Source organism: Eleutherodactylus coqui, chromosome 1 (assembly GCF_035609145.1).
Source record: "Eleutherodactylus coqui strain aEleCoq1 chromosome 1, aEleCoq1.hap1, whole genome shotgun sequence".
Lineage (NCBI taxonomy): Eukaryota > Metazoa > Chordata > Amphibia > Anura > Eleutherodactylidae > Eleutherodactylus > Eleutherodactylus coqui.
Window position 1 is genome coordinate 494,691,039 of NC_089837.1, and position 26,697 is coordinate 494,717,735.

Below are 26,697 nucleotides of genomic sequence, written 5' to 3' on the forward strand. Positions count from 1 at the left end.
CATCTGCGATCATTTGCAATTACTTTCCATGGAGGATCACAGGTCTTCTGCAGGTGGAATCCAACCCATTCAAATTAGCCCGGCCTTATCCTAAAAAAAAAAAATATATATATATATAAAATTTTCTTTAAGAGGCGCTAATGATGCGTAACCATCACATGCAAAAAAAAAAAACAAACAAAACCTGACGAAATGCTTTTAGCGAACCATTTTAATAAGACCGCAAACCAGAAAGATGTCATCTTAAGTTACTTTATTTCCTTGTAATCATACATGTGAGAAAAAAAACAAAAAAACATGAACATATTTTACATACAGGACATGGCAAATGGTCACATGACAGATTCCACAAGGGGGCACAAGCGCAACCAGTCAGTTGGAAGTGGTCTGTACTTTATTGCTGTGCAGCATGGATGTGGTGAGGCATTTTGCTCTTGCGCCATTGTTCCTCCTACGGTTATCCTACTGCTTAGCAGTTCATGTCACACAACACTAAAAAGGTCAATGCTGCAAAAAGCTGAAGATGTTCCTCTCACCCGTTGGGCACTAGAGCTCTTTTCGGACTCTTGTTTGTGGATGGTGCGATGGAAATCTAAACAGGCCTACGAAGGCGGCCATAATCTACAAGCATGAGACTTTAGTATACAAATACACTGGTGTCCAGTGGTGGCACCTGCCTACAAAAGAGCCACCACCACTACAGCTATAGAAGAAAGGCCCATCAATAACCCGAAACCCCTTTGGGGAAAAACAAAGCAAAAAAAAAGTATATAAACATAAATAAAAACAATACATTAGTCCAAAAATGACAGAATATATATAGGACATAGCAATTTGTACAAATGATTTACATTGGTAATCCTACAATCTCGATGACTACATCTCTACGGGCTATGCTCGCATTATATAACTAGCAGGTGAAGGTTAGTGCCGGGCCTGGTTCAATTACCACAGCTTGGCCTAATAGAAGCGGTCCAGATACAAGTTCAATGACACGTCTAATATGGTGCCTTCAAGTAGACCCAATGAAAAGACCCCCGATAACTTAACATACACCACACCAATATTTCCCATAATACAAAATCAAGACGAATCATGTAGGAAGCAAACAAGACGCCATCCTACTAATTACACATTCTGATTAGTAGATATACTTTATTCACCTAGGAAAAGTTGTAACAGGATTGTAATATACAGATAATTAGAGGTTTATCCATAAGAATGTCGAGTCCCGGTATTGGTATTGTACCAAACAGTAGTAATTTCAAGCAGAACTCCCCTTTCACACGACTTTCACTTATAGACGTCTCTGAGCTGTCAAAGGGGTTCTATACAACACTGTAGCCCCGAAGTCTAATGAGGGCTAAGCTTACTGCCCCCCACTGTTCTTTTAGATCATGTCTTTACAACAGGCCAGAAGACAAAATTTAGGTGGATTTGCCCCTTTAAATTAATTTATCCCCAACTTCTCATTATGGTTATTAAAGCCACCCTCTGGTTTGGGGGGGGGGGGGGGGGCGGGTGGAATTTGGTCTTGGGACAGGAGGTATATTACCCGTAGTAGTAGTTCTCTGCTGTCCCTCTGAGCTGTTGGTTTTGGGCCCTGTTTATAGCAATATTTTAACTACCTAATGCACTGCTCCTTGATTGGCCAGCACTGATCATGCGTACAGCTCTGGCCAATCAGAGAGCAGGTATAGTGCACTGGTAGTCTAACACAAAAGAGGGGATTAGGAAGTCTGAAGATCCCATCAGCCATCTTGAAGGGCCAAGAACAGGATCTGGAACTATCAGATCAGGGTGAAGCAGAGAAAGACCACTGCAAGTAATATACTGTCTGGGATGATTTAGTGATCCTGCACTGAACAGGGGGTTGGACCCGATGAACCTGGAGGTCCCTTCCAACTCTACCATTCTATGATTTTACCCCCTTTGGACTCAGGACAGAATTTTTACCCGAAACTGGAGGGCTGGTTTAAGGTTTATAATGGTTATAGAATATGCAGGGCATGCTTCTACAATAAATGTATAAATGGCGGGTTCTGATGACATCACTAATGTTAGTTAGGAAAGCTTGTGTATTACAAGGGGTCAACGTACCCCTACAACAGATAATTACGGATATTAGCGGTCATAATGGATTGTGACGTTCTTCATTATGCAAATATATTACTCCTTTCGTTTGTAGCATTTTAAAGGGCAACTCTAGTGATTGTTTTATAGTCATTCATTATGCAGCCATTTATATTAGTGGGCGAGGGTTTCTTTGGTTAGTTATTTCTTTCTATCTGAAACTCCTGGCTTCTTTCTCCTCAGATGGTCATGTGATCTCAATTCTGACCTGCTCAGAGCTGCTTGAGCTTATGGATTATTTTCCAGTCAGTTTCTCAGTCTGTGTGATGCTGTTACATTGATCCACCATAGAAACTGCCTAGAAGGGGACACAGACACTCTATCACAGTTACTGATGATCACACAGTTCCTGTCACACGGGTATAATAGAGGAGATCACAGCTCATCCGTCTGACTGTATGCCTACAGTCTATAGCTTATTTAGGTGAATATAGAATGTAAGGATAATGAAACGGTCCCTCCAGCTGGCAAAAATGGTACAGCCTCAGCTAATGCTGTGCTGATGCATTATGGGATTGCTTGATTGAAAGTGATAACTCTCATTCTCAAGATGGTACTGACAAGTATCAGACAGGAGGCTGCACTGCATGGAAGTGGCTGCAATGCACAGAGAAAACCTCCAGTGTGTGATGGGGGCTGGCATGTATCTGCTGGAGTGGCCCTGTATGCAAATCTCAATTGCTAAACTATTTCATAAAGAAACATTTCACAGGACAGAATTTTCTGCTATATCTATCTATCTATCACACACACACGCACGCACACACACACACACGCACACACACACACGTTTCCTTAATAAAAATTCGAACAGTTCAACAAGCGCCATACAAAAACAAATCACAAGCAATTATTCATCATCGTATTCGCAGGATCTACAAAGATGGGGAGGACAAATTAAGGCTTGAACTTAGCAGGCTCCTTCAGGGTATTTAGTTCAGGCTTATGACTAAATTTAGAACAGTTCACTAATGTCCATGATCACACCTCCAGGATAAAAAATAAGATTTAGGATCATGATTGGTTTCCTCTGGAAAAAACCTAAATGGCTGTTTTGCTTTACTTTCGGGAACTGGACTACAGAGGCGGCACAGAGTTCCTGGGTTTTCGGTTCCAAATATTGGCATGTAATATGATGAGCAGTAAATATCGTTTATCTTGGATTAATTAAGATTGGATTCCATAAAGTGAATAAAACTTCATGAGGAATCATCTAGGTAGACATGTTTGGCCTTATTCATAATAGGTACTGCTAGATTTGAAACCAACCAATTCCCTGATGGAAGGTGAATGGTTATTATGAGGGAAGGGCCTCCGAGGGAAGGGCCTCCGAGGGAAGGGCCTCCGAGGGAAGGGCCTCCGAGGGAAGGGCCTCCGAGGGAAGGGCCTCCGAGGGAAGGGCCTCCGAGTTTCGGATGAATGGTTAGTCATGTAATACATACAGGGATTCAGTCTCCCTGAGCAGGGAACCCTCTGTAGGACAAGACAATGCCTTTAAAAGGGTTTTTCTGAGACTGAAGATATTGCTGATATATCTTCTGGACAGGTCATCAATAAGAGATTGTTGGGGTCTACTGCTCAAGATCTTCACTATCACCTGTTTGAAACAGCAGTGGCGCTCTGGCCGCTTTAGTGCCCATCAGGCACAGCACTGTATATTGTATTGCGGTTGTGCTTGGTAGAGCAGTGCAAACCCATTCGCTTGAATGGGACTGACCTGCTCTTAGATGTGACCAATGAACATGACATCACAAGCCTGAGAAGAGACCATAGCACTTAGACGAATGCTGTGGCCACTTCAAACTGGCTGATCATGGTGGGGTCCTGAGTGGTACACCCCATTTAGTATGATATAGAGCCTCGTGTGGTTGCAAGTTCAATCCCCGCATGACTCAGGTAGCCGGCTCAAGGTTGACTTAGCCTTCCATCCTTCCGGAATTAGTTGGCACTATACAAATACCAAGATTTATTTATTTAGTTTATATGGATAACAAATCCTGAAGATAAGTCATCAATACTAATCCCAGAGAACCAGTTTAACCCATTATCTGCATTTCTGCCAACTTAACGAGCTTTGTAATATCTGGTCAAAATGCCCAAGAAATGCAAGCAATCCCAGATTCAGTAGTGGGAGACATAAAATTTGCACAGCAAAAGTTGGGACAAAAAAAAGTTTCTTCTAACTTGTCCGTTATAATGGGGAAAAAAAGCTATAATTGACGGTGACTGACAGTACAGTGACCCACTACTACACAGTATATCTGGAAGTTACACAAAAAGTCACAATCTAGAACTTTGAAAGCTATGTAAACATTGCTGAATCCTGACAAATGAAGAATATAACAGGGAGATGTTAAATACAGGGATCCCTCACTATATCGCGGTTCAATGACTTCGGCTTCAGTGCATCGCAGATTTAAGGTAGACCATATAGAATTCTGTTTCCCCAGAGTTTTTCGCTAGATCGTGGAATTTTGCGGTACATACAGGAAATATAATAAGTCACTAGCACTTGCCAACGCGAAATTGTACACGGCACACTATTGGCTGATGGAAGGTGTTCTGTATCCTGGGCGCTGATTGGCTCACTGATCACAGCATCGGTCTGTTTGTTCACTTTGGCGATTATTTGGCAGTTCACCTGACAGATTGATGTGTGTAAATATAACGCCGCTACTTCGCCGATTTTCACGTATCGTGGGGGTCTCTGGAACGTAACCCCGGCGATGGACGAGGGGATCACTGTATAACTGATGGGTCAAGCTTTTTACTGGGGAGGGGCAAACTTCAACGGCTGCCCAAAAGGGGGTTCTGGGTTTCATAGGCCACCCCTTTTAAGATGAAGTGAAGACACTGAATTCTTCAGCAGTCCGCAAATTATGTTCACCGGCGGAATCCACCGCGGAAGTTTCTGTCCCGACTAAAACCTATAAAACCGTTCCAGAAATCCGCAGCTATTCTGTCACGGCCCTCCTCTCAGATTTAGCCCCATCAATGGGCAGAATCCATCTGCGGATTTCTGAGGCATTTCCACATGATGTAGTAACAGGACATTTTTACATTGTCCTGTCCAAAAAGTTGCAGTTGCAATAGATTTCCATTCAATTCAAAGCTTTCCATAGAAAAACCATTCCGTGTAAATAGATCCTAAGCCACTGATATTCTAATGGTGGGGCTGTGACTCTTGACACTCCCTTAAAACACCTGAATGAAGGGTCTGCAATGCTCCAAGCAAGTGCTGCATCCTCGTCATTGTTCACTCAGGCTCGGCATCGTACGTACGGCTTTTGGCACGAGTGGTACCTTAGTAAACTCCCATTTAATTGGCTAAACCTGAGCTGCAACACCAGACAGGGCCACAATCATAGGTATGGAGCTGTGTTGTGGTAAACAACGAAGAGGATACCCCACCTTTAAGAAAAAACCCTTAAAAAAAAAAAAAAATCACACCAAGGACTACTCATGCGCATAAGGAAACACAAGAAACCTGACAGTCATGTCAAAACATGGCAAAATGTATATGTTTATTTCGCAACAGCTTGTTCCATAAAGTTTCCCTTTTTTTTGGTTCTCCAGAAAACAATGAGTGCCATGTTCCTGAATTCAACAGGACATTTTCTTTCAGTGCAAACAGAACTAAATCAGAAATAAATAATACGGATTGAAAGAAGCAGGCGCGGGACGCGAGACGTAAAATACAGGAGCTTTCAGATTCTAAACACCACAAAATGCTGATTCACGAATTTTTGATTTAGAGTAATACTGATGGGGTAATTTGTTTAAAGCAACGCAAGAGTCACACAAGTTGTCCAAAGCAGGCTGGATATAAAAACTGGACAACGTCCATCGTACAACCATACAGTAATCCGGCCAGAACTACTGAAAATTTGTCCCGATTTAGGCAACATAATTTCTCTTTAGTTGTGGAGCAAAAATCAAAAGTTGACAAATATAATCTAGAGCTTTCATAGACCCCAGCTGACTTCCTGTATTAAAGGAAGTTGCTTAATGAAGAAAAATCTATCAAGATATCCCCGATTCCAAAAATCAACCCAACTTTTGACCTCTATTGCATTGAAATTTCCCAGTGATAACGCCACAAACCAACCCTAGTGAGCAGTATTGGTCAGGGGGCATTGGCAGATTTGGACATTGTTTCGGTTTTCTCACCACAGACTGTTAGGTCTTACCCAAGAGCCTTACTGCTCCTCTATGTTATATGGAGGCATAATACGGCCTCCATAGATTTCTATTAGGACCTACTGTACTACATTTCTCTGATTTCATAGGGAGAAATATGGTAGTCGTGTTCCATCAGATGCCGAATCATGGAGATACGGCTTCTAGTAGCATTATTTTTATGGGAGAAAAACACCTTAAAAAGGGAATGTGTCATTAGATCATGTTGCCCATACCACAGGCTGCATGAACCTAGAATGGGTATGTAAATTCTGGGCAAAAACCATATGCCTTATTCTGAAACACTGTAGCGTTTCAGAATAAGCATACTTTAAACATCCTGTCCGAAAAGAACTTGGAGCCATGGGGGCGCACCGGACCCGCCTCTTCCCGCCAGGTTGCCTAGACCGATAGCCTTCTTCTTACACGCAGACCGGGGGAGAGCAGTCACTGTAAGTGATCCGGGTGGGAAAGGCCAGTGCAGTACACCTCCACGACTCAGAACTCTGTTCCAACAGGATGTTCAAAGTATATTGATTCTGGATAAGGCCGGATTCACATGGCAAGTTGTGCCAAAGAGTCTTGGGTGCAACTTGCAACAGACAGCATACGGACTGAACTGAATGGCAGGAGAATTTGAAAAAGTTTTGGTCATATCAAAGTGGAGTTTAATTATATGTATAAAAAACAAAAAAAAAAAAAAAAGGGAAAAAAAACCTAGAAAAACTACATTCTAGTTGTAACGTTCAAATATAATCAACTACAGTTCCTGATAAATTAAGAAAACCAATTACCCCTTCACTCCGACGCAATATGTTAACCAGCTGCTTTTTGGATCAGTTTGTCTATTATTCGTAACGCCTACAGTAAACGCTTTCACCATTTTAAAGAGGCTGTAAATCAATCTTACGTCTCACCGAAAAGTAGTAATTATACCTTAGCAATACTTTTTACGCACGATGAAAAAAAAAAAAAAAAAAAAAAAAAGACAAAAACACTAAAATCTACATTATACCGCGACCTGCAGACAACCACCTATCAAATAGTCACACTCTTATGTCATTGCCTAGAATGCCAACTAACTGCATTCAGTCTCCTCAGCCAAAACATCCAAAAATAGTCCAATTTTCACACTTTCACCTTGCGAAAAGACACTTGATGAGTTGTTACACCTGCCACAATAAAAAGAGAAAATGAGCTTGAAAGCCAGCTGATCGTTCCTATTTAAATTTACTGAGAAGCCAGCATTACTATAAAGGAGTCGAATTCCCGTGGGCTGATGAAAAATGCCAACAAGCAGGATAAAAGTAAATGGAAGTTTCATAGAAATTCCACAAGAATTCTGGATGACTTGCAGTAAAGTGCGAGCACACCAATCAATCAACGGTTGGGTTGACGGCTCTCCTTTAGTAATACCGGTCAGTTTTCATAACCCACGGACTGTCCAATGAACCTTTGCAAAACATTGCTGCTTGCAAACGATGCCACCGAGAACGAACCCCCAAATGCCCCGAACAAGGCCGAGAACCCCAACATGAAGATGCCCCAGACACCACTTAGTATGTCGATTCCAACATCCGGTATGGCACAGACTGTATAATAGGGGAAGCTGGCCATGTCGCAGAGGAATCTGGTTGGCAGCCTAAGAATGAGACATACAACTGATAAAGCATTGTTAAGGATTCGTACAAAGCCGCAAAGAATGTTTGCAAAGACACAGAGGACATCGCAAGGAATGTTCAGCAAGACTTTGCCCAAGGCGAATACGTAGGTGGTGAGTGCAGTCCAGATCCAGTACAGTCGTCCGAAGATTAAATTACAGACTTGCTTGAAAAGGAACCACACCAAGCACAGGACACTCTTTATAATTTCGTAGATAATACAGAAAATGAACTGGAAAAATCTAGAAAAGGCTCCTGGGCTCTTAACTGGTGGTTCCTCCTCAGTCTGAGTTGAAGCTTCAGATGTTGATCTCAGTTCTGGATGGACAGCGCCACCACCGCACTGGTTAGAAAACAACTTGACATCTCCAGACAGTTGGTTTTCCAGTTCCTCCACGGTGATCTGTTCTAAGCCATCTACATCTCCAATTCTTTTAACAATCGCCAAGGACCAAGCTTCGGGAATGTTGCAGCAAGCTGCGAGCCAGACGTACTCTGGAACGGCCACTTTATCATTTATTTTTGTACTGGATGGGACGGCTCCAGCAAGAAGGTGAAGGTTCTCTCCATTCTCACAATGGGGTAGTAACTTTTCCTTAATCAGAAGATCCACATCTGCAGACCATTTCTCCTTGAAATCCGGTGTCAATGGCACAGCGCTGGTGAGGGCTGGTGGAGCCCTATGGTACAATGGACCAGGTTGGTAATCCGTTGAGGCATAGTCTTCTTCTAAGGCCTGGTTTGCTCCTAGTCCAGGAACCTGCTCCTTCACGTCAGAACCTTTGTTGACTTCATCCAAACTGCTCTTGGAATCGTCCACCTGTAAGATGATCAGAAGAGAAGTACCATAAGTAACAGTCTGTAAGTCAAAAAAAGACATATGTCCATGCAGTCTAGCCTATTACCCTACAATAATGATCCAGAGGAAGGCAAAGAACCCCCATGAGGTAGAAGACAATTTTCCTCATTGTAGGGGAGAAAAAAAAAAATTTCTGGGAACCAGAATAAATGCAAACATTCGGATCTTAAGCAACATGAACTAGCTGAAGAATCTTCTGTGGAAGGTGCTTCAATACAAGTACGTACTTCGCAAAGTAAGGCAAACATCTTACAGAAGAGACATTAAGTGTAGAAGACTATCTGTATGTGGTCTGGCACTTCTTATCTTGTTTAGAAAACCTGTTTTTACATCCCCTACTAGGGAATTTTGAGTATCTTTTTTTTTTAAAAAAAGGAGCCCTTTATTCACGATTCTCATCTATGGCCGGGAACACACTACCATATTTTGGCCGTCGTTTACCATCCATAATACAGAAGTGTGTCCTCACCGCGGTTCTTCTGACCTAAACTCCATGCATCATACATTCCAGAGGCCAAAATACAGTAGCGTGCCCCCGGCCTATGCAAGAAAAAAAAAAGTGGCCACAAAGAGTCCCTCACCATGGAGGACCCAAACGCATTAATTTTAATAACTATGTCATGTGTCATGTTACCTGTGGAGGCACTGTAGGGGGATCACAACACTTGCTACATACACATTACAGCTGATTGCTGGGGAAACTAGAAGTGGGACACCCTGTGATCAGCTTATGGCTAGCGTAGCTAATCAAAATGTATTGTCCATTATGAACAAACCCTTTAAAAGAGAATATGTAAGATACTATATAGAAGTGTAAATCTTAAACTATACTATTAAAAAATGAGTTTATCAGTTTGGTAGAAACTTGAGCTAATACTTTTTTCAGTTTTCAAGCAGTGTTTCTTTTTAGTGGGTTCAATGAGAACGGAGGACGCTGTTGTATAAGTGTTGGTGGAGGTGTTTACTACAGCTAGTGGTGGCAAGTGGTACTGTAAGAGACAACAGTGCAATAATTTTAAATGGCTGCATTCTAAAATTGTACAAGGCATTATTCACATATGCAAGTGCATTTTGGTCAGTGAAAAACTGGTTTTCCATGCAATTTCCATGGCATGATTTACTGTTCTGCACTTTTTTTCCCCCAAATGCGGTCCCCATAGTAGTATGCATTGAAATCACATGGCATGCAATTGCCATGCACTTTTTACTCTCCTATAGAAAACACAAATAGGGCGCATATATATATTAGCATTAACGTCAAGTTAGCATGTGCTACATCTGTTATCGCTAAATAGATATTTTTGCCATTTGCGTTAGCAATATCTATCCCAGTCTCTATTTTCCCGTTCAGCTCCATCTTGTGTATGCCGTATCATTAAAATATGCACGCTTCCTAACGAAAGGATGGTCACAACATACATGTTCAGTGAAGCTACAGTATTCTTGCCTTCCCTCCCCCACTCCAGATTTTAGCTTTCCTCCTCGGCTCCTGACCTTGGAATATGACGGAGACACTTAAAATGCTCTCCTGAGTGACAGCGTGGTCAATAACAGTCGTTAGCAAAAATTCCTAATGCTTCCCAAGCGCACTAACCAACAGGATGAGCCGGGGCGGTACGGGATCTACTGATGGATGTCCATTTAACGCAATTAGCTAATGTTCCGAAATGCAAGCTTATAAAATCTCCAGTTTCATTAGGGAGGTCTCAGACGTTGACTCAGCAGCTCAGATATTGATTCAGGAAAATAATGAATGGCTGCGTCATAGACACCAAAAATACTCAGTCCATTAGAAAAACTAAAAAAAATAAAAAATAAAAAAAGTTGAATGTTTTTTTTTTGTTTTTTTTTATCATCTATTAGGACACAATAAAAAGGGGCTTGAATATAGCTCTTCTGGTGGGGTGGCCGAGGCTTTTCTGATTACATAGGCTAATTCATGGCCATGATTCACTCATCATTCACACATCACCACCACGACACAAGAACCATAGCAAATACTGCATCGGCGGCTCGGGTATTATTCACTGACCTGTTCTAGAAAATGTTTTCCAATACCGAGACGAATGTATAAATAGTAGAGACATGACAAACGGGCTGTACGGGGTTCAGAAATAGTTGTATCACATGACCAACAGTGATGGATTGTGGGATCATACACTCACTATGGATTAATGGGGAGACTTTCAGAAAACTCCATTTTTTTTTAATGTAAAATGGTTCTCCGCAAATATTGCCGACGTCATCGCACTGGGAGATATAAGGAGGCGAAATGATTCAGCGACTACCGGAGTGTTTAGTACAAGACATAGCAGTTAAACTGCGTTATCTCTCAAACTGTAGGAACGTCTAGGCTGATCCCCACATATACCACGCCGCCATGACCGTTTTAGGACTCCTTTTTTACCCATGAATGCTATAGCCAGTTGAAACACTTAAGATTGTTGAAACACGCAAGGCGGTTGATCAAGACAGTACTTGGGGTCCTTTTACATGGAGCAATGTACTGATGGGGAGCATTGGTCAATGATAATTTGCATGGCCTTCATATAGTCCAGGTCATACTCCCTCCATTTACACAGGGGAATGTGCTGCCGACGACAATTTTTTCCCTTCTGTGCTACAAAAAAAGGTCAGATTACTCAACAAAGGAGCATTTGCTCATACATCTCATTCATTGTGTGATCAGTGGCACATTCAGACCGGCCAATTATCAGGCAATCGAACTTTCGAATAAACATTTGAGGCCAATGATTGACCCATGTAAAAAGCCCTTTACACTGGGTTGGCCTTATCAAGGCAATTACTTAGTCACTGAATACATATATACTGGTATATCATATATATTGTACCATGCATGACTGTTTTTAAAGATGTTTTATGGAGGACAGTGCCACTCTCGGCCTTTGGCTGTGTCTGGTATTGCAATGCAACCACATTGAATTGAATAGGGATGAGCTGCAATACCAGCCCCAGCCACACACACACAAGAGTGGAACAGCTTCTGGAAAAAAGCAGCTAGGTTTTCTTAATTCCATACACAATATAGAGAAATACCTGTTGTAGTCATGTGGTGACACTTAAAGGGGTTGTCCCACCAAATGAAGTTATCCCCTATACAAGGGATAGGGGATACCTAGCTGATCAGTGGGGGTTCGACTACTTGAACTTGCTTGTCTGACTGCCGCTTCATTCATGCTGGTATAATTTCCTTTGGTAGGACAACGCCTATAAAGAATAAATCAAAAAAGGTTTCTATATTCACAACTGAAGTGTATTCACTATCCTGGCCACAATATAAAGGGCCTCTGTGTACACTAATCCTACCTAATTATCTGAACGTTACAAGGTATGTGCCTCACCCCAACTATAGCCGCCGCTTCACACCGCAAAGAGCTGGCACAATTTTGTATGTCAACAAGAGAAGTTAGTATATCTTGAAATAGTTTTGTGATTTTTCATTGCCGATTTTAACGGTGACTAGCCATCTAAAAAGAATTAAGAAATATTGCAATTCTCTTATTGGCCACAAGAGGCATACACTCTGGTAAAGAAGAGCATCTCACTTGACGGCATACAGTAAAAGTAATTTTTTCTTTTTTTAGTTATCTCTACAAAAGTGGAAGGTGAATGACAAAGCTGATGTATTGGACTACATGAGACTAGATAAGCAGCTTTCACAATGGCAATACCAAAAAGATGAAAAAAAAAAATCTGTGCAATCACAAGAGAATAAAATCATTCCTAGTTCTGCACGGTGTAAATTCTCTTTTTTAATGGGTGTTTGGACATTCACAACTATCAATGTGTACCACCTGGTATGTATGTACAAAGCAACAAAACACTTGGATGCAGCCTCGTACAAAGTGCAGTTCAGTGTAAATGAATGGACCATATTGTGTGAGCAGCACGGCACAATGGTCTCTGTGTGCAGAGTCGTGTGGGCCAGGCTGCCCGGCATAACAGTTATTAGTCTTCTTTTCTGACCATGTGATAATCCAGAAGGTTAAGTTATCAACGTGAAAAACAAGAAGCAAGATCAGAAGGAAAACAACATGTCCGAGCATCTTTATGCATCTCACCGCTTGGGTTCTACAGGTTAAATGAATTTGGCCCAATGTCTTAAGTTAAGCACCACTAATCTCAGGTCCTCCTGTGTCCTCTGAGTTCTTGGTGAAGTAACATTCAGACCCGATCACATCAGCTGACCATTTTGTCCATAGTCATATCAAGTCTTACTTGAAGGGACTGTGGTAGAGCTGAAAGTTACTCCCTCCATAGGATAAGGGATAACTTTTCAGCTCGGTGGAAGTCCAAATGCTGTGACACCCAATAATCCAGAGATCAGGGGTCCCAAAGCTCCCCACATGAATAGAGTGGCGGTAAAGCATGCACACTACCACTCTATTACAATAGGTCTACTGGAAGTGGAGTTCAAGAACTCCGCTATCTTAAGCGGTGCCACTGAAATGAATGGAGCTGTATTGTGCGCACTTGACTGCAGCTTCATTCATCTAGTGAGTTTCAGGACCCTCGTTCTCAGGATTAGTGGGTGTAGCAGTTGCAACCATACCAATCTGAAAGTAACTTCCTATCCCAACCCCACCAGAACCCCTGTAAAAACACTGGCCAAATCATTGAGCTTTGAAAACCCCAAAAATAATTTCACATGGAGCAGATGAGCTGCAGATTTTCCGCAGCTGATAAGCCGCACCAATTGATGTGGATTTTGACACAGATTTTGGCGCAAACTTCACCTCATTTGAAGAGATGGAATCCACAGTGAAAATCCGCAGCATAAATTGGCATGCTGTGCATCTAGAATCCGCAAAATATTTCTAATAGGTTGCACATGCTGTGTGGACATGGTCCTCTCCATGTGGACCAGATAGTCTTAAAATCCCATCCACATAGCTTAAACTGTAAATGCTGCCGATTTTCCATGCAGGAAATCCACAGAACATCCATTACATGTCAACATACCCTTCGAGTGGATCCTAGCCACGGGTAGTACAGACAATTCAAAAATCTCCTTTACGTGAAGCAGAGAATTTCCACATCGAATATGCAGCATTTTTGAAAACCGCTGCAGATTCTAAATCCTCAGCATGCCTATTCATGTTGTGGATTTCAGGTGTGAATTTGTTCGCTGCAGACTTGATATGTATTTGCTGTGGATTTTTAGATGTGGAAAGTCTACCATGCTGGCCCATTGTTTTCAATGGATTCGGCGCTGTTGCCGGCCCCATTGAAAGCAGTGGTTTGTGGCAACCCCCAAAGTATGATTTTCGGGAAAGGGCTTGAAATATAAGTCCTTTCCTGAAAATCATGAACTAGTTAAAAAAAGAAATACATATATTTCAAGCCCTTCCCCAAAAATCATATTGCGGGGGTTGCCACAAACCACTGCTTTCAATGGGGCCGGCAGCAGCGCCGAACCCACTGAAAGCAATGGGACAGCCTTGGCAGAAGTCCGCGGTATACTCCTATGTTTTTAACGGGGCCAGCGCTGCTGCCACTGGCCCCATTAAAAACAATGGCGACACGCAGCGTTTTTCTTGCGCTGCGAGGTGAGTGTTTTCACTCGCTCTCGAAGCGCAAGAAATAAAAACGCCAGTGGGTGTCCACCCTAAATCAAATCTCATCCACAAGCTGTTGAAAAAAAAACCTGCCAAAGTATTGCAGTGTAGTGTGGATTTTAAATCCACAGCATGACAATTTATGCTGCAGAATTCTCCCCGTGGATTTTACCCTTTGCAATGCAGATAGTGAAAACTGGCAAATCCGTAAAATAAAAACTGCATATTTTCATCGCCATGTGGAAACATTATTTAATAAAGTATGAATTGAAGTTACTATTCTCGGTGAGGGTCCACGCCTGCAGCTCTGAAGTGGAGATGTGTTTCTATTCCCCAAATGATAGAGAAAGCAAAATAGCAGGCAAGTGGAAGAACCCAACCCTCCCGCACACAAATCACAGCATGCACTATTAAGCGGCTGCTGAATGTCAATGTGTACACAGGAGGGTGTGGACTAGATTGCTTATATAACACTGATGAGTCGCACAGCTTGGTATATGGTCATCCAGGCTATTATACTAAATGTAGAAGACCTAAATACTTGATGGATGATACAGGCCACCCAAGAAAATAAGGCTTTGCTTGCAAAATATGGGTGCGACTGCGATTAAAAGGTTAATGCAGGCAAATTACAGTTTAGTACAACCTACAAACTTCTAACCATGTCATAAAAAGTGTCTGAAGGCAGGAATATTAACTCGACTTCTATTTATAAGCCAACAAGAACAAACACGTTTTGAGGCACAGAGCCTCTTCCTCAGTGGAATGCTTCAGGAGAACACTTGTGAGGGAAGGGGGTTGCTAAAAAGTTCCCGGCCCGACCCCTGCCTGAAATGTATGCAAAATTTTACTATTGTCGGTATAAAGTATGTTCTTCCAATTTTCAGGGTAACAGCGCTATTTTTTTTTCTTCTCATCTCTAAAAAAAACATGGCGGAGAAAAAGTACTGAACTGCGAGGCATCATGAAGTTCTTGTTCACGCAGAACACCACACCAAAGGAAATTCATGAGTGCATGATGGAAGCATTGAGTGAGCAGCACCCGTCACACTCAACTATGAAGAAATGAGGGGAACCAACTTTCAGCAGGTCAATTTTTTCCACCCATGATGCTGAAAGCTCTGGGAGACCCATCACACCCGAATTGCAGAATGTGACATGGTTTGGGCAAATCTCACTGGAAACAATAGCGGAGACACTGCAGATACCCAAGGAACGTGTTTGGAGTAGAATTCATGTGAACGATTGGATCTACATGAGCATTCAATCAAATGAATGCCAAAATCTTCGAACAATGACCAGAAACGCACACGTGTGAACACTTCAAGGTGTTTTTGAAGCCTTTTGAGGAATCCAGTCCAAATTATTTTTAGAAAGACTGGTGGCTGCTGATGAATCTTGGTTACACCCCTATGATCCCGAGACCAAACAATGGTCCTCACAGAGGTGGCACTCTGGATCTCCATGGCACAAGTCAGCAGGAAAGCTCATGGCCACCATTTTTTGGGATAGCATGGGTATTTTATTAACAGGCTAAACTCACAAGGGCCAAACAATCAATGCAGAAAACTACTGTCACGTGGTGGACAAATTAAAGGCCGCACTTAAAGAAAAAAAAAAAATACACTTTAGGCCTCTTTCACACGAGCGACATGGCATCGCCGAGAGAAAATTGCAGCGATATCGCGGCGTATTCTTGCGGCAATAACAAGATTTTGTAGTGCTACAAAGTCGCGCAACCCCAAAAATATGCCCTAACTGCAGAAAAAAAAAATTAAAAAGTATACTTCACCTAAAAGCGCTGTCCGTGGCTCCGCTGCCGCTTCTTCCTGGTCCCCAGCACTCCTCTTCTTCATCTGTCTGGCCGGGGAGTGAAAAGTCCCCGCCTCCTCAAAGCGCTGCCTGTGATTGGCTGAGGCCTAGCCAATCATAGCCAGCACTCAATTAACCAATCACAGCTATTCATCAAGCGCTGGCTGTGACTTGCTGTAGTGGCGTCGGACAGTGCTTCTAAGGTGATGTATACTGTTTTTTACATTTTTTTTCCTGCAGCCAGGACTTAGATTAGGGCTTTGACAGCAGGATGTCCTACTGTCAAAGTTGCATCGCACCACATGAAAAGTCTGTTTTCATTTGATGCAACAGAGAGGAAGGCTCCATACTGAAACATGGGCTACAAAACCTTGCGTGTCGCGGGCATATCGCCAGACACGCAAGGTTTTTGTGTTGCGTTGTTGCATACTACAAAACATCGCATGTGTGAATTAACCCATTGGAAAGCATGGGCTTCACATAAATGCGATTTGTAGCATCGCGACGAAATTGCGCGACTTTGTCGCCCGTGTGAAGGAGGCTGAAAGCTGAAAAGGCACCCTTCTTCAGGACCATGCTCCTTCACACAAGGCTGCCAAGACAATGGATCTTTTGGAGGATCTTGGGATTCAGTGCATAGACTGTCCACACTACTCACCAGATATGGCTCTATCATTGCATTTCCTATTTACAAACCTGAAAAACTTGATGGGACAAAAATGTTTAATAATTCACATGCGATGATAGCAACAGGGCACTTCTTCAGTCACTAAACTTTATTTTTAGAACGGTTAAAGAAACTTCAGAAACGATGTAGCAAGTGTGTTGGACTTCAGGGGGAATAAGCTGCATTATATTTTCATGCCCCTAGCTCATTCCCTTGTTGGTCGGGCTGATAACTTTTTAGTCCCTCCCTCCTTATACTACAGCCGAGGGAATTGCTGAAAATAAAGTGTTCCCACAGTAAAAGAAGGAGTCACCTCCTCTTATTATAGGAACACTTTATGTCCAGCATTCCGCTTGGCTGTAGCAAGTGTTGTTCTACAGCAATTCTCTGAGGAAGAGGCTCTATGCCTCGAAACATGCTTGCTCCTGCTAGTTTGTAAATAAAGAGTGTTAATATTCCTGCCTTTAGACTCTCCACGCTTTAAAAAGATTGCGCTATTACTGGCTTTGTTTCTTTACATCACACCTACAGCCTCCCGTCGCGGCGTTTACACCAGCTGGCAACACCTTCTCTAGTACACCGCCCTGAATATAATCTTGAGGGCCGAAACATTTCAACACTCAATAGAGACTTTCCACACCGATCCTATCATGCCATTAGCTTCTATGTCTAGAGGAAAGAAGGCTTCTACACCGACATAGAAGGGGGTTCTTTACTGTAAGAGCAGTGAGACTATGAAACTCTGCCGGAGGACATGGCAATAAAGAATTCGATAAAGGAGTGCAAGGGGGACCTGGTCACCTTTCTTGAGTGATTAGTGATATAACATAATATTGTATCACTGATTACTTTAGACGGGTCAGTGATCCGGGGATTATTCCAATCGCCAGATTGGAGTCAGGAAATATTTTCTCCCCCCTCGAGGGGGGGGGGGGGGGGGGGGGGGAGGGAAATAAAAAAATAAAAATAAAAAATAAATCGGCTTCTACCTCATTGGGGTTTTTTGCCAACACAGGGGGAATGCTCCATCATGGCATGTATGCGTACATAGCAAGGTAGAACTTGCTTAAATTTTCCTTGCACGCTTATTTTGCGAAATTCGTATGAGCAGCAACATGGCAGCCTATGGGAGATTGGTACAAGAGATTACGAGCGCAAAACTCACGCAAGCATAGTACGCTATGACCATACACTTGTCTTACCCCAGCCTACCAAATGGAAGAGGAATGACAAAATAACGTGTTGTAATGTGTGAGCCTAGATAAGCAGCTTGGACAGTGGCAATAGCAATGACACAGAGGGGCAGTTGTAACTAAGTTATTAAAGGCGAATACGTTTGGAAATGTCTGAATTTCTTTTTACAGCTGTACATTTATGGCAGAACTTTGTGCCTTATTTAACCTCTGCTATGATTGACAGGTCTAAAAGTACATTTCATCCACACCCATTAATTCTTGGCATGAGAAAACACATTTTTGTGGAACTTTAAAGAGTCTAAAATTGTGCCAATCTGTTTATTTTCCACTGAAATCAAGTTAAACTGAATAATTCTGGGGGCATATCCGTCTGCGCACGGCCTTCTGTACATGGCTCTGCTGTGCACACTGGGGGTAATCCTACCATCCTGCTTCCTTCACGTGAAGCCTACAGATGTTACAGAGGAGCAGTGAGGTTATGATGCTGAGCCTCAGGTGCCGTGGATGGGGTGGAGGTAAAGTAATGTACTTATAGGAACATATACATGACAACACTATATAGTCAAAAATCAAAACCGCTCCTGCCATAAACATTAACTAGGATTGGATCCCTTTAAAATATAACTTTTATAGAACTATACAAAGATTGCACATGGAAACTGAAAAATGTAAAAGCCCAGTATATGATGCAGATATATACACGCACGCACGCGCACACGCACGCACACTATGGTTTATTACTATCCACATTATCAATGTTATCCCATACTAAGATAGTTATATCTGCATGTGTTATTCAGCAGGCCAGTCCTGGGAGGATGATCAGATGGTCAAAAAATAATAAACGGGCCGCGTGATCCCATAGAGACCAATAACAGCAAATCCATTCTCCTAGCTGGAGGTCCAGGGAAGCCTATAGCATCTGACTAAATGGACTGATCATCAGAACCTGCTACACCGTCCACCAGCATTCAACATGTAGGGAAGCTGCATGACTGTCTAGCTGTGCTCTGAGTAATAGCAATGCCCCAAGGGGTTAATAGTGTGAGATAGCAATGCCTGCGGTCTAATACTGATATTACAAGATGAAACAGAGCTCTTCCAACATGTTTCACTGCCTAAGTGGTGTCATCAGGGGAATATAGAAGACAGGAGCTATAGTGCTCTGAGGCTTCCCTGTACCTCCAGCTAGGAGAATGGATTTGCCGCTATTGGTCCCCATGGGGATAGCGCGCCCCGTTTATTATTTTTTGACCATCTGATCCTGTATAACACATGCAAATATAACTATAGCCATAGACTGACAGCTGTCTAAATATGGGATAACATGGACAATGTGGATAGTAATAAACCGCAATATATAATCTGCGGCATATACGGGGCTTTTAAGTGTTTTCGTTTCTATGTACAATCTTTGTAGAATTCAATAAAAGTTATATTTTAAAGGGATCCAATTCTTAGTAAATGCTTATTGCAAGAGTGTATTTGATTAGGACTGGATTAGATTCTGAGCCTATTTTTCCTTTTTTTGTCACTCTATAGCAGTGGCAGCAATGTGGTCACCGAACATACAAGAGGGGATGAGGTTCCTATATTTACAGGCAGAAGCTGCTTTCTGCATCATGAAGTCGTGCGGCAGCTCACACAGCCACAGGTCAGATATTACATAATGTCCTATTGTTCTCATGATGCATCTCTATATTACGTAATAGTGATCAGAATGAAGCAGTGCTGCAGAGCAGCGCTCACACCCATCCAACGTATTCATATCAGTAAACAAGCAAACTCCACAGCTTACTGAAGAAGCTGCTATCTCTGTGCTACCAGACGTGGGCGCCATCCATGTGACTGGTCCCATCTAACGGATAGTTCTAAATATTGGCTTTGGATACTGAAGCCCCAACGCCAAGGACTGGATGACTGTCTTAGCATTTCTGTCCCCCGGATAACTGTAGGCAGTTGAAGGAGTTTGCCAGTGGGACAAACTTTAAAAAGACTGTCACCAAATTTATACACCCCTCTCTGGGGGCAGCAGAAGCTAGTGACAGACACGCTGTGACTAGAAGTGCAGGAGTTTGGGAGGAAGGCGCATAAAAGGTCTTTCTTTTGTGTATCCTCACCCTGTTAGGGCTCACTCAGATGGGATTATAGGGGCTGTGTATTGCATTTGACATATGCACTTACTGAGTATTTTAACCCCCTATAGCCTACAATAAGCGTAATACGCACCAATATAGGACATGCTGTGTTTTTTTTCCATGTATTCCGTGCATTAAAAAAAATAAAAATAAAACACATCTGAATGGCTCAATATAAGTCAATTAGCTTTTAGGGGTGAGCACTACGTGCGTAAAAAATACGTGCGTAAGGGCTTATTCACACGACCGTGATTACAGCTGCGATGCACAGCTGTGTGACATGCAGTGATTGGAGTCAATGAAAGTAAATGGAGTTTTTTATTGATCCATTCACCTTAGCGTGTAAACAGCTGCGTGCCGATACACGTGAGAAACAGATCGCAGCATGCTCCATTTCTTGGCGTACCATGCAGCATGAGCCCTATAGCTTTGTATGGGCAGCACATGCAACACTGCCCATATGCAATACATTGTGTAGGGGCGGCGATTCATAGACAACCCCGCTATGAGATAGAGCGGGGAATTAAAAAGTCATACTGCACATGTCCGTTTGCGCGAGATACGCAGGCATGCCCAGTGCACTCGCCGCCATACGCAGTCTCTGCCACTTCACACAGACCAGTGCTGTGGGACTCCTGCATAAAGGCATGTGAATGAGCCCCAACGGCCCCTTCACACAAGTGTGTTACTATAACTTTTGCGCTCGCAGGGCCGGTTCACAATTGTTCATCGCCATACAGTTTGCACACTAACAACGATTGCGGTAAGTAAATAGAAATTTAACAAGCGTCGACCCGCATGCTTTATTGCAGGTTAGCGCCAATAAAAGGGCAGATTATCCGCTTGTGAAGATGGGCCCTTTAACTTCTTTCACATGACTGTAATACAGCCACCACCAGGACCCTCCACATGTCAACTCACCTTAAGCTCCTTTAGGGTGACTAGTGACTACCCTTAGCGTTTGCGAATTTGCTGCGGTTTTTTTCCAGGTGTCTATGGGGCTTCCTAATGTTAAAAACGCATTGCGAAATCGCGAATTTAACATTGACAAGTCCCATCGACCCCTGGAGAAAAAAAAAAAAACGCTGCGAATTTCGCAGTGAAAAGGAACCGTAGTGAGTAGTGACCCTTAAGGTCCTCTAAGGGTGCATTCGTGCTCATTTTGGTCTGTGAATACGCAGCACATTTCACACACCGAATTCATAATACAGAGAATTTTTGCATATTTCGCGCACATTTACGCATGCCCATTGATTTCAATGGGCTCCTACGGTCCATATTAGGCAGTAAGGTCATGCCGCGTATTTTTGTTTTCGAGCGATCACACATTGCATGAAAAAATACGCTCGTGAATGAACTCATTGAAATCAATAGATTCTAATTAGGTATTACGCACGCAAAAATTGTGCATGTAATTTGCTGCGCAAATACGCTCATGTGAATGAGCCCCTACAATGGCTGATTATCAGGCCCAAATGTGTCTACAAACACTCATTAGTCCAACAATCAGGCTGTACAAAAGGACAAACGATCAGATGACGAACAAGCCAACTAATTGGTCGGCTGATTGTGTTGTCTAGGGGGATAATAGAAATGCTTCCTAGTCAGCTGCACATCTCCCCGCGCCCACGGAGGGAACGGGCGATGACTGACATGCTTATTATTGGCCGGTGGGCATTCGCACAGGCAGATTATGTGCCCATGTAAAGGACCTTTAGGTCACCATAGGACCCTACAGTGCAGCTGGCGCACCGCAATCCGGTTCTTGCAATATATAGTAAAACACATTTTCGGTACCTCTGTGATTGGACTACAAAGTTAGCCATTATGGCAGCCTTCACATCTGCGCTGGGAATTCCGCTTTCCTGCTGTTTTTAGGGAGCAGGGAAGGGAAATCCCTGCGGCCAAACGGTTCAGTCTCTGGACGGAACTGAACAGCGCCAGACAGACCATATCGACTATAATGGCATCCATCCGTTTCCCACCCAGCTGAACAGCTTTGGACAGAAGAAAAAGTGCGGCATGTTGCGCGTTTTCTTCCGTTATTTTCAGCCGGAGGATCCGATAAAGATGTGAAACCCCCGTTCACCGCTTTTTGGGCTTTTTGATGTATACATGTACAAAGGATGTTGGCTTGTGACCTTTTTTTTGGGGGGGGGGGGGCGCGGTGGCATATATATCAAAGTAGAACATGCTGTAGATGTGTTATTTTTTAGACCGGGGGTAACTCTTCATAAGCGTCTCATTACAGCTTTCAATTACGACAGTTAAAATAGCAAATATAAAAAGCAATATAGAGCATTAATTAGGCGATGCATAATAATTAGAGATGAGCGAGTGTACTCTGCCACACCCCTTTTTCGCCCGAGCGCCGTGATTTTCGAGTACTTCCGTACTCGGGCGAAAAGATTCGGGGGGCCCCGTGGGAGAATGGGGGGGGGGGGGGGGGGGAGAGGGAGAGAGAGAGGGCTGAATGGGTGTTGCATAATTAATGAAAAGTCACTGTGGGTCTTTATCCTAAAGCTTCATCCCCACAACAGTATTCTGCATCGTCATTTGTAAGCAAAAACCAGAAATGGAAGCTACAGACAGAGCGTGTAGTGGAAGGATTTCTACCTCTTCTGGTTTTTGAACCACTACTGATGAGCAGAACACTGCAGTGTGACCGAGGCCTCACTGTCACACGCATGATAACGCGGATACATTGTCACCACAGGCAACAAGCGCCTCTTCGATTCTCTACTGCTTCCACGAGGAACAATTGTACAAAACAGCCGTAAAATGCCATTGTACCCGTTGCTGCTCAGTTCATGACTAGTGATACAATGTCAGCGGCAGCAGCGGGCACGCTGCCAGCAGGAGGGGGCAAGGCGTGGTGACAATGCCTCTTGTTCACAGCTGACGTCAGGCAGATCTGTGACAGCAGATACAAGCTCTAAATTCTTTTCAGCTGATCTGTCAGGAATTCGTTCCCTGCCTGTCACAACATGCTGCCTCCCATCCAAGGAGATCAGCAGCGCAGTCATCTGCACGGCCATGAATAGGCGGGACCAGAATTAGAGATTTTTTCCCCTATTTTTATACTGTATGGATGTATAGCAAGACAGATGGATAGATCTGTCTTGCTATACAAGACTATGGCTACAATCCTGTACAGAGAGGGTTGCAAATTCATAGCAAAGGTCAGACGGGCCACTAAAATTGGGTTTTGCAATAAGCATTTAACAGGAGATCAAAGTATATCACAGGAAAAAAAAAACTAATATACATTAGTGGCCTCCATCTGCTACGATAGGAGCGGATCATTCAGGAAGTCCTCCACTGTCATCTGAGGGAGCTTCAGGTACCGATCTGCGTCGAGTCCCTGGAATGAACACAGGTCCAACGAGGCAATTGCACTCATTCCAGGCCGAAATTTGCATTGTCTTCTGATTGGGTCGTGCTCTTACTATTGCATGTGCTCTGAATCGGCGTTTTGCCATTCACCAACTCGGTCCTACAATGCGATCATCAGTACTGGAATGCACTACGCTCTATGTCTTACAGAGCCGCGACATAGATTTGAAATCTATGGTGGGGACCCCCAGAGGCCCGTACATCATATCATGTAGCACATCCATGCCTTCCTATTCAAGTACACTATTGGGATTTCAATATATTGAGATATAGTGCTGGATCCGACTTTTTGACTACACCCTGTATATTAGATAGACAAAGGTATATAAATTAATTAAAAGGGTTGTGCCACTGGAACTTGCAATTCATAGAGCAAAGTCACCCCAGCAGTCAGCTGACCATTAACAATCAGCTCTAATTGCCTTTGTGCTGTTGCTCATTTTCCCTACAGGGGAGTTGTAGTACTGCGTGGCACCCATTTAGATGAGTGACGACATACTGTAATGCCAATGTGGTTGTGCCGAGTCTTCCAGAGTGGGGCCTGCTAGGGCTCACAGAGGGAACCCTTATCTATGCCCCTAATAGGATGTGGTTGTCCAGAAGAGAAAATTTCATTGATGAACTATATAGCAGGAGCCTATACAGATTGTAGCTTAAATTGTTGGACCAATGGGAGTGATGAGAATGCCTGTACAGCGCTGCGGAATATGTATGCGCTTTATAAAGGCGGAAAATAAACTATGCATTTACAGTCACCAATTTTTGTATCCTCCTGCTGTGGGAGGTGGAAAGTATCCATCCTGATCTTCACTGGCAGAACAAAACAAGATTATGTGGTGTGGGAATACATTAAAGCATACTGTATATATGTCATTCAGGGTCTGAGAAAAGCAAAAGGTACTAGACCCTCACAGGATAGGTTACCTATGAATGGCATCACTGGTGTCTGATACAGATGTGTAATAATACACGCAGCAGCCTCAGGACAAGTGTGGATACAATGTATATAAATACATAAAACAGGAATGGATACAAAGGCTATGTCTGTTTGGAAACAAAGTAGCAACTACATCCTAGTAGAGCACCTGCCCAGACTACACACATCACACATCCCTGGGCCGGAGGCACACTGTATACATTATATACACCCTACCTGTATATGCAGATCATACTTTACTTGACTGGATGCAGATATAAGGGCACACATGCGACCTACCTAATATACAGTATTTATGCAGCACATACATTACTGTAGGCTTGATATATATATACACACACATAGATCATACATTACTGGGCTAGAGAGAATAATGCACACTATGCATCATACTATATGTACACAGATCATACATCACTGTAGGCTGAATGGAGACATAAGGGCAATGTGCACAATATATGCACTGTAACATTATACACCCCCTTCCATGTGTGCAGCCCCCTGTGATGATACTATACACTATATATCCCCCTCTACAGCCCTCCATGTATACAGCTCTATGCAGCCCCCTGTGATAGATAATATACATTGTGTATACCATATATACCCCTCTATGTACAGATCTATGTGCAGCCCCTGTGATGGATACTACCGGTATATATCCCCGCCATGTACAGATCTATGTGCAGCCCCCTGTGATGGATAATATAATATACATTGTGTATACCATATATACCCCTCCATGTACAGATCTATGTGCAGCCCCTGTGATGGATACTAGATATCCCCACCATGTACAGATCTATGTGCAGCCCCCTGTGATGGATACTAGATATCCCCTCCATGTACAGATCTATGTGCAGCCCCCTGTGATGGATACTAGATATCCCCACCATGTACAGATCTATGTGCAGCCCCCTGTGATGGATAATATAATATACATTGTGTATACCATATATATCCCCGCCATGTACAGATCTATGTGCAGCCCCCTGTGATGGACACTATATACCCCCTTCCCCAGCCCTCCATTGTGCCGCTGCCAGGTGATGTCATGCCCCCCGGTGCCCCTCTCACCTGCGGCTCCACCATCCAGCCTCCCCAGGCGCCCCCCGCATCCTCCTGGTAGGTGAAGGCGGAGTAGACGGGGATCCTGTGCTCGGTGCTGTACAGGGTGGCGTAGTGCTTGTCCCCCTGGTACCGCTGGCAGACCTTGACGTTGGCCGGGTGACTGAAGCCCTGCGGCGGGCTGCCCTGATAGAAGAAGTCGTTGCACTCCGAGAAGCCGTCCTCGCCCTCGTGTACCAGGCGGGCGTGCAGGGCGCCGGGCAGAGCCGCCAGGCACAGGAGCAGTACCACCGCCTCCATGGTCCGCGCGCACACTGCTACCTGCCGACCGGCGAGGGAGGAGGAGAGGAGAGGAGCCGCCCGCCGCACGTACAGCGCCGCAGTATCAGGAGGACTGCAGGGCCGCGCGGGATGCTGGGAGCTCTGCCACCCTGCGCTGTAATGTGCTAGATCAGCGGTGCCACAGAGGGATAGGCAGCTGCCACCCTGTGTTGTAATGTGCTAGATCACCTGATGCACCAGGCTCTGCTATGCCAGGAGATGGGCAGCTGCCACCTTGTGGTGTATTGTGTATAGCAAGGTCATCTATGCCAGGGACCTGATGCACCAGGCTCTGCTGTGCCAAGGGGACAAGCAGTTGCCATCTGTGCTGTAATGTGCTAGATCAGAGGTCCTAAGAGGGATAGGCAGATGCCACCCTGTGCTGTAATATGCTAGATCACCTGATGCACCAGGCTCTGCTGTGCCAGGGGATGGGCAGTTGTCACCCTGTGGTGTATTGTGTTTAGCAAGGTCACCTATGCCAGGGACTTGATGCACCAGGCTCTGCTGTGCCAGGGGATCGGCAACTGCCACCCTGTGGGGTATTATGTATACCAAGGTCACATGCCAGGGACCTAATGCACCAGGCTCTGCTGTGCCAGGGGATGGGAGGCTGCCACCCTGTGGAGTATTATGTATAGCAAGGTCACTTATGCCAGGGACCTAATGCACCAAGCTCTGCTGTGCCAGGGGATGGGCAGCTGCCACCCTGTGCTGTAATGTGCTAGATCACCTGATGCACCAGGCCCTG

General features: G+C 43.8%; 1 protein-coding gene across 1 annotated transcript; it reads right to left on the reverse strand.

Moving 5' to 3' along the window:
- Positions 1-238: 238 nt before the first annotated feature.
- ENDOD1 (endonuclease domain containing 1) lies at positions 239-26,107 on the reverse strand. The gene is made up of 2 exons (XM_066586747.1): positions 25,635-26,107; positions 239-8,793 (listed from the first exon to the last, which is right to left on the reverse strand). Exons 1-2 carry the CDS (start codon positions 25,923-25,925, stop codon positions 7,732-7,734), a joined length of 1,353 nt encoding a protein of 450 aa, XP_066442844.1. The 5' UTR covers positions 25,926-26,107; the 3' UTR covers positions 239-7,731.
- Between the last annotated feature and the right edge of the window lie 590 nt (positions 26,108-26,697).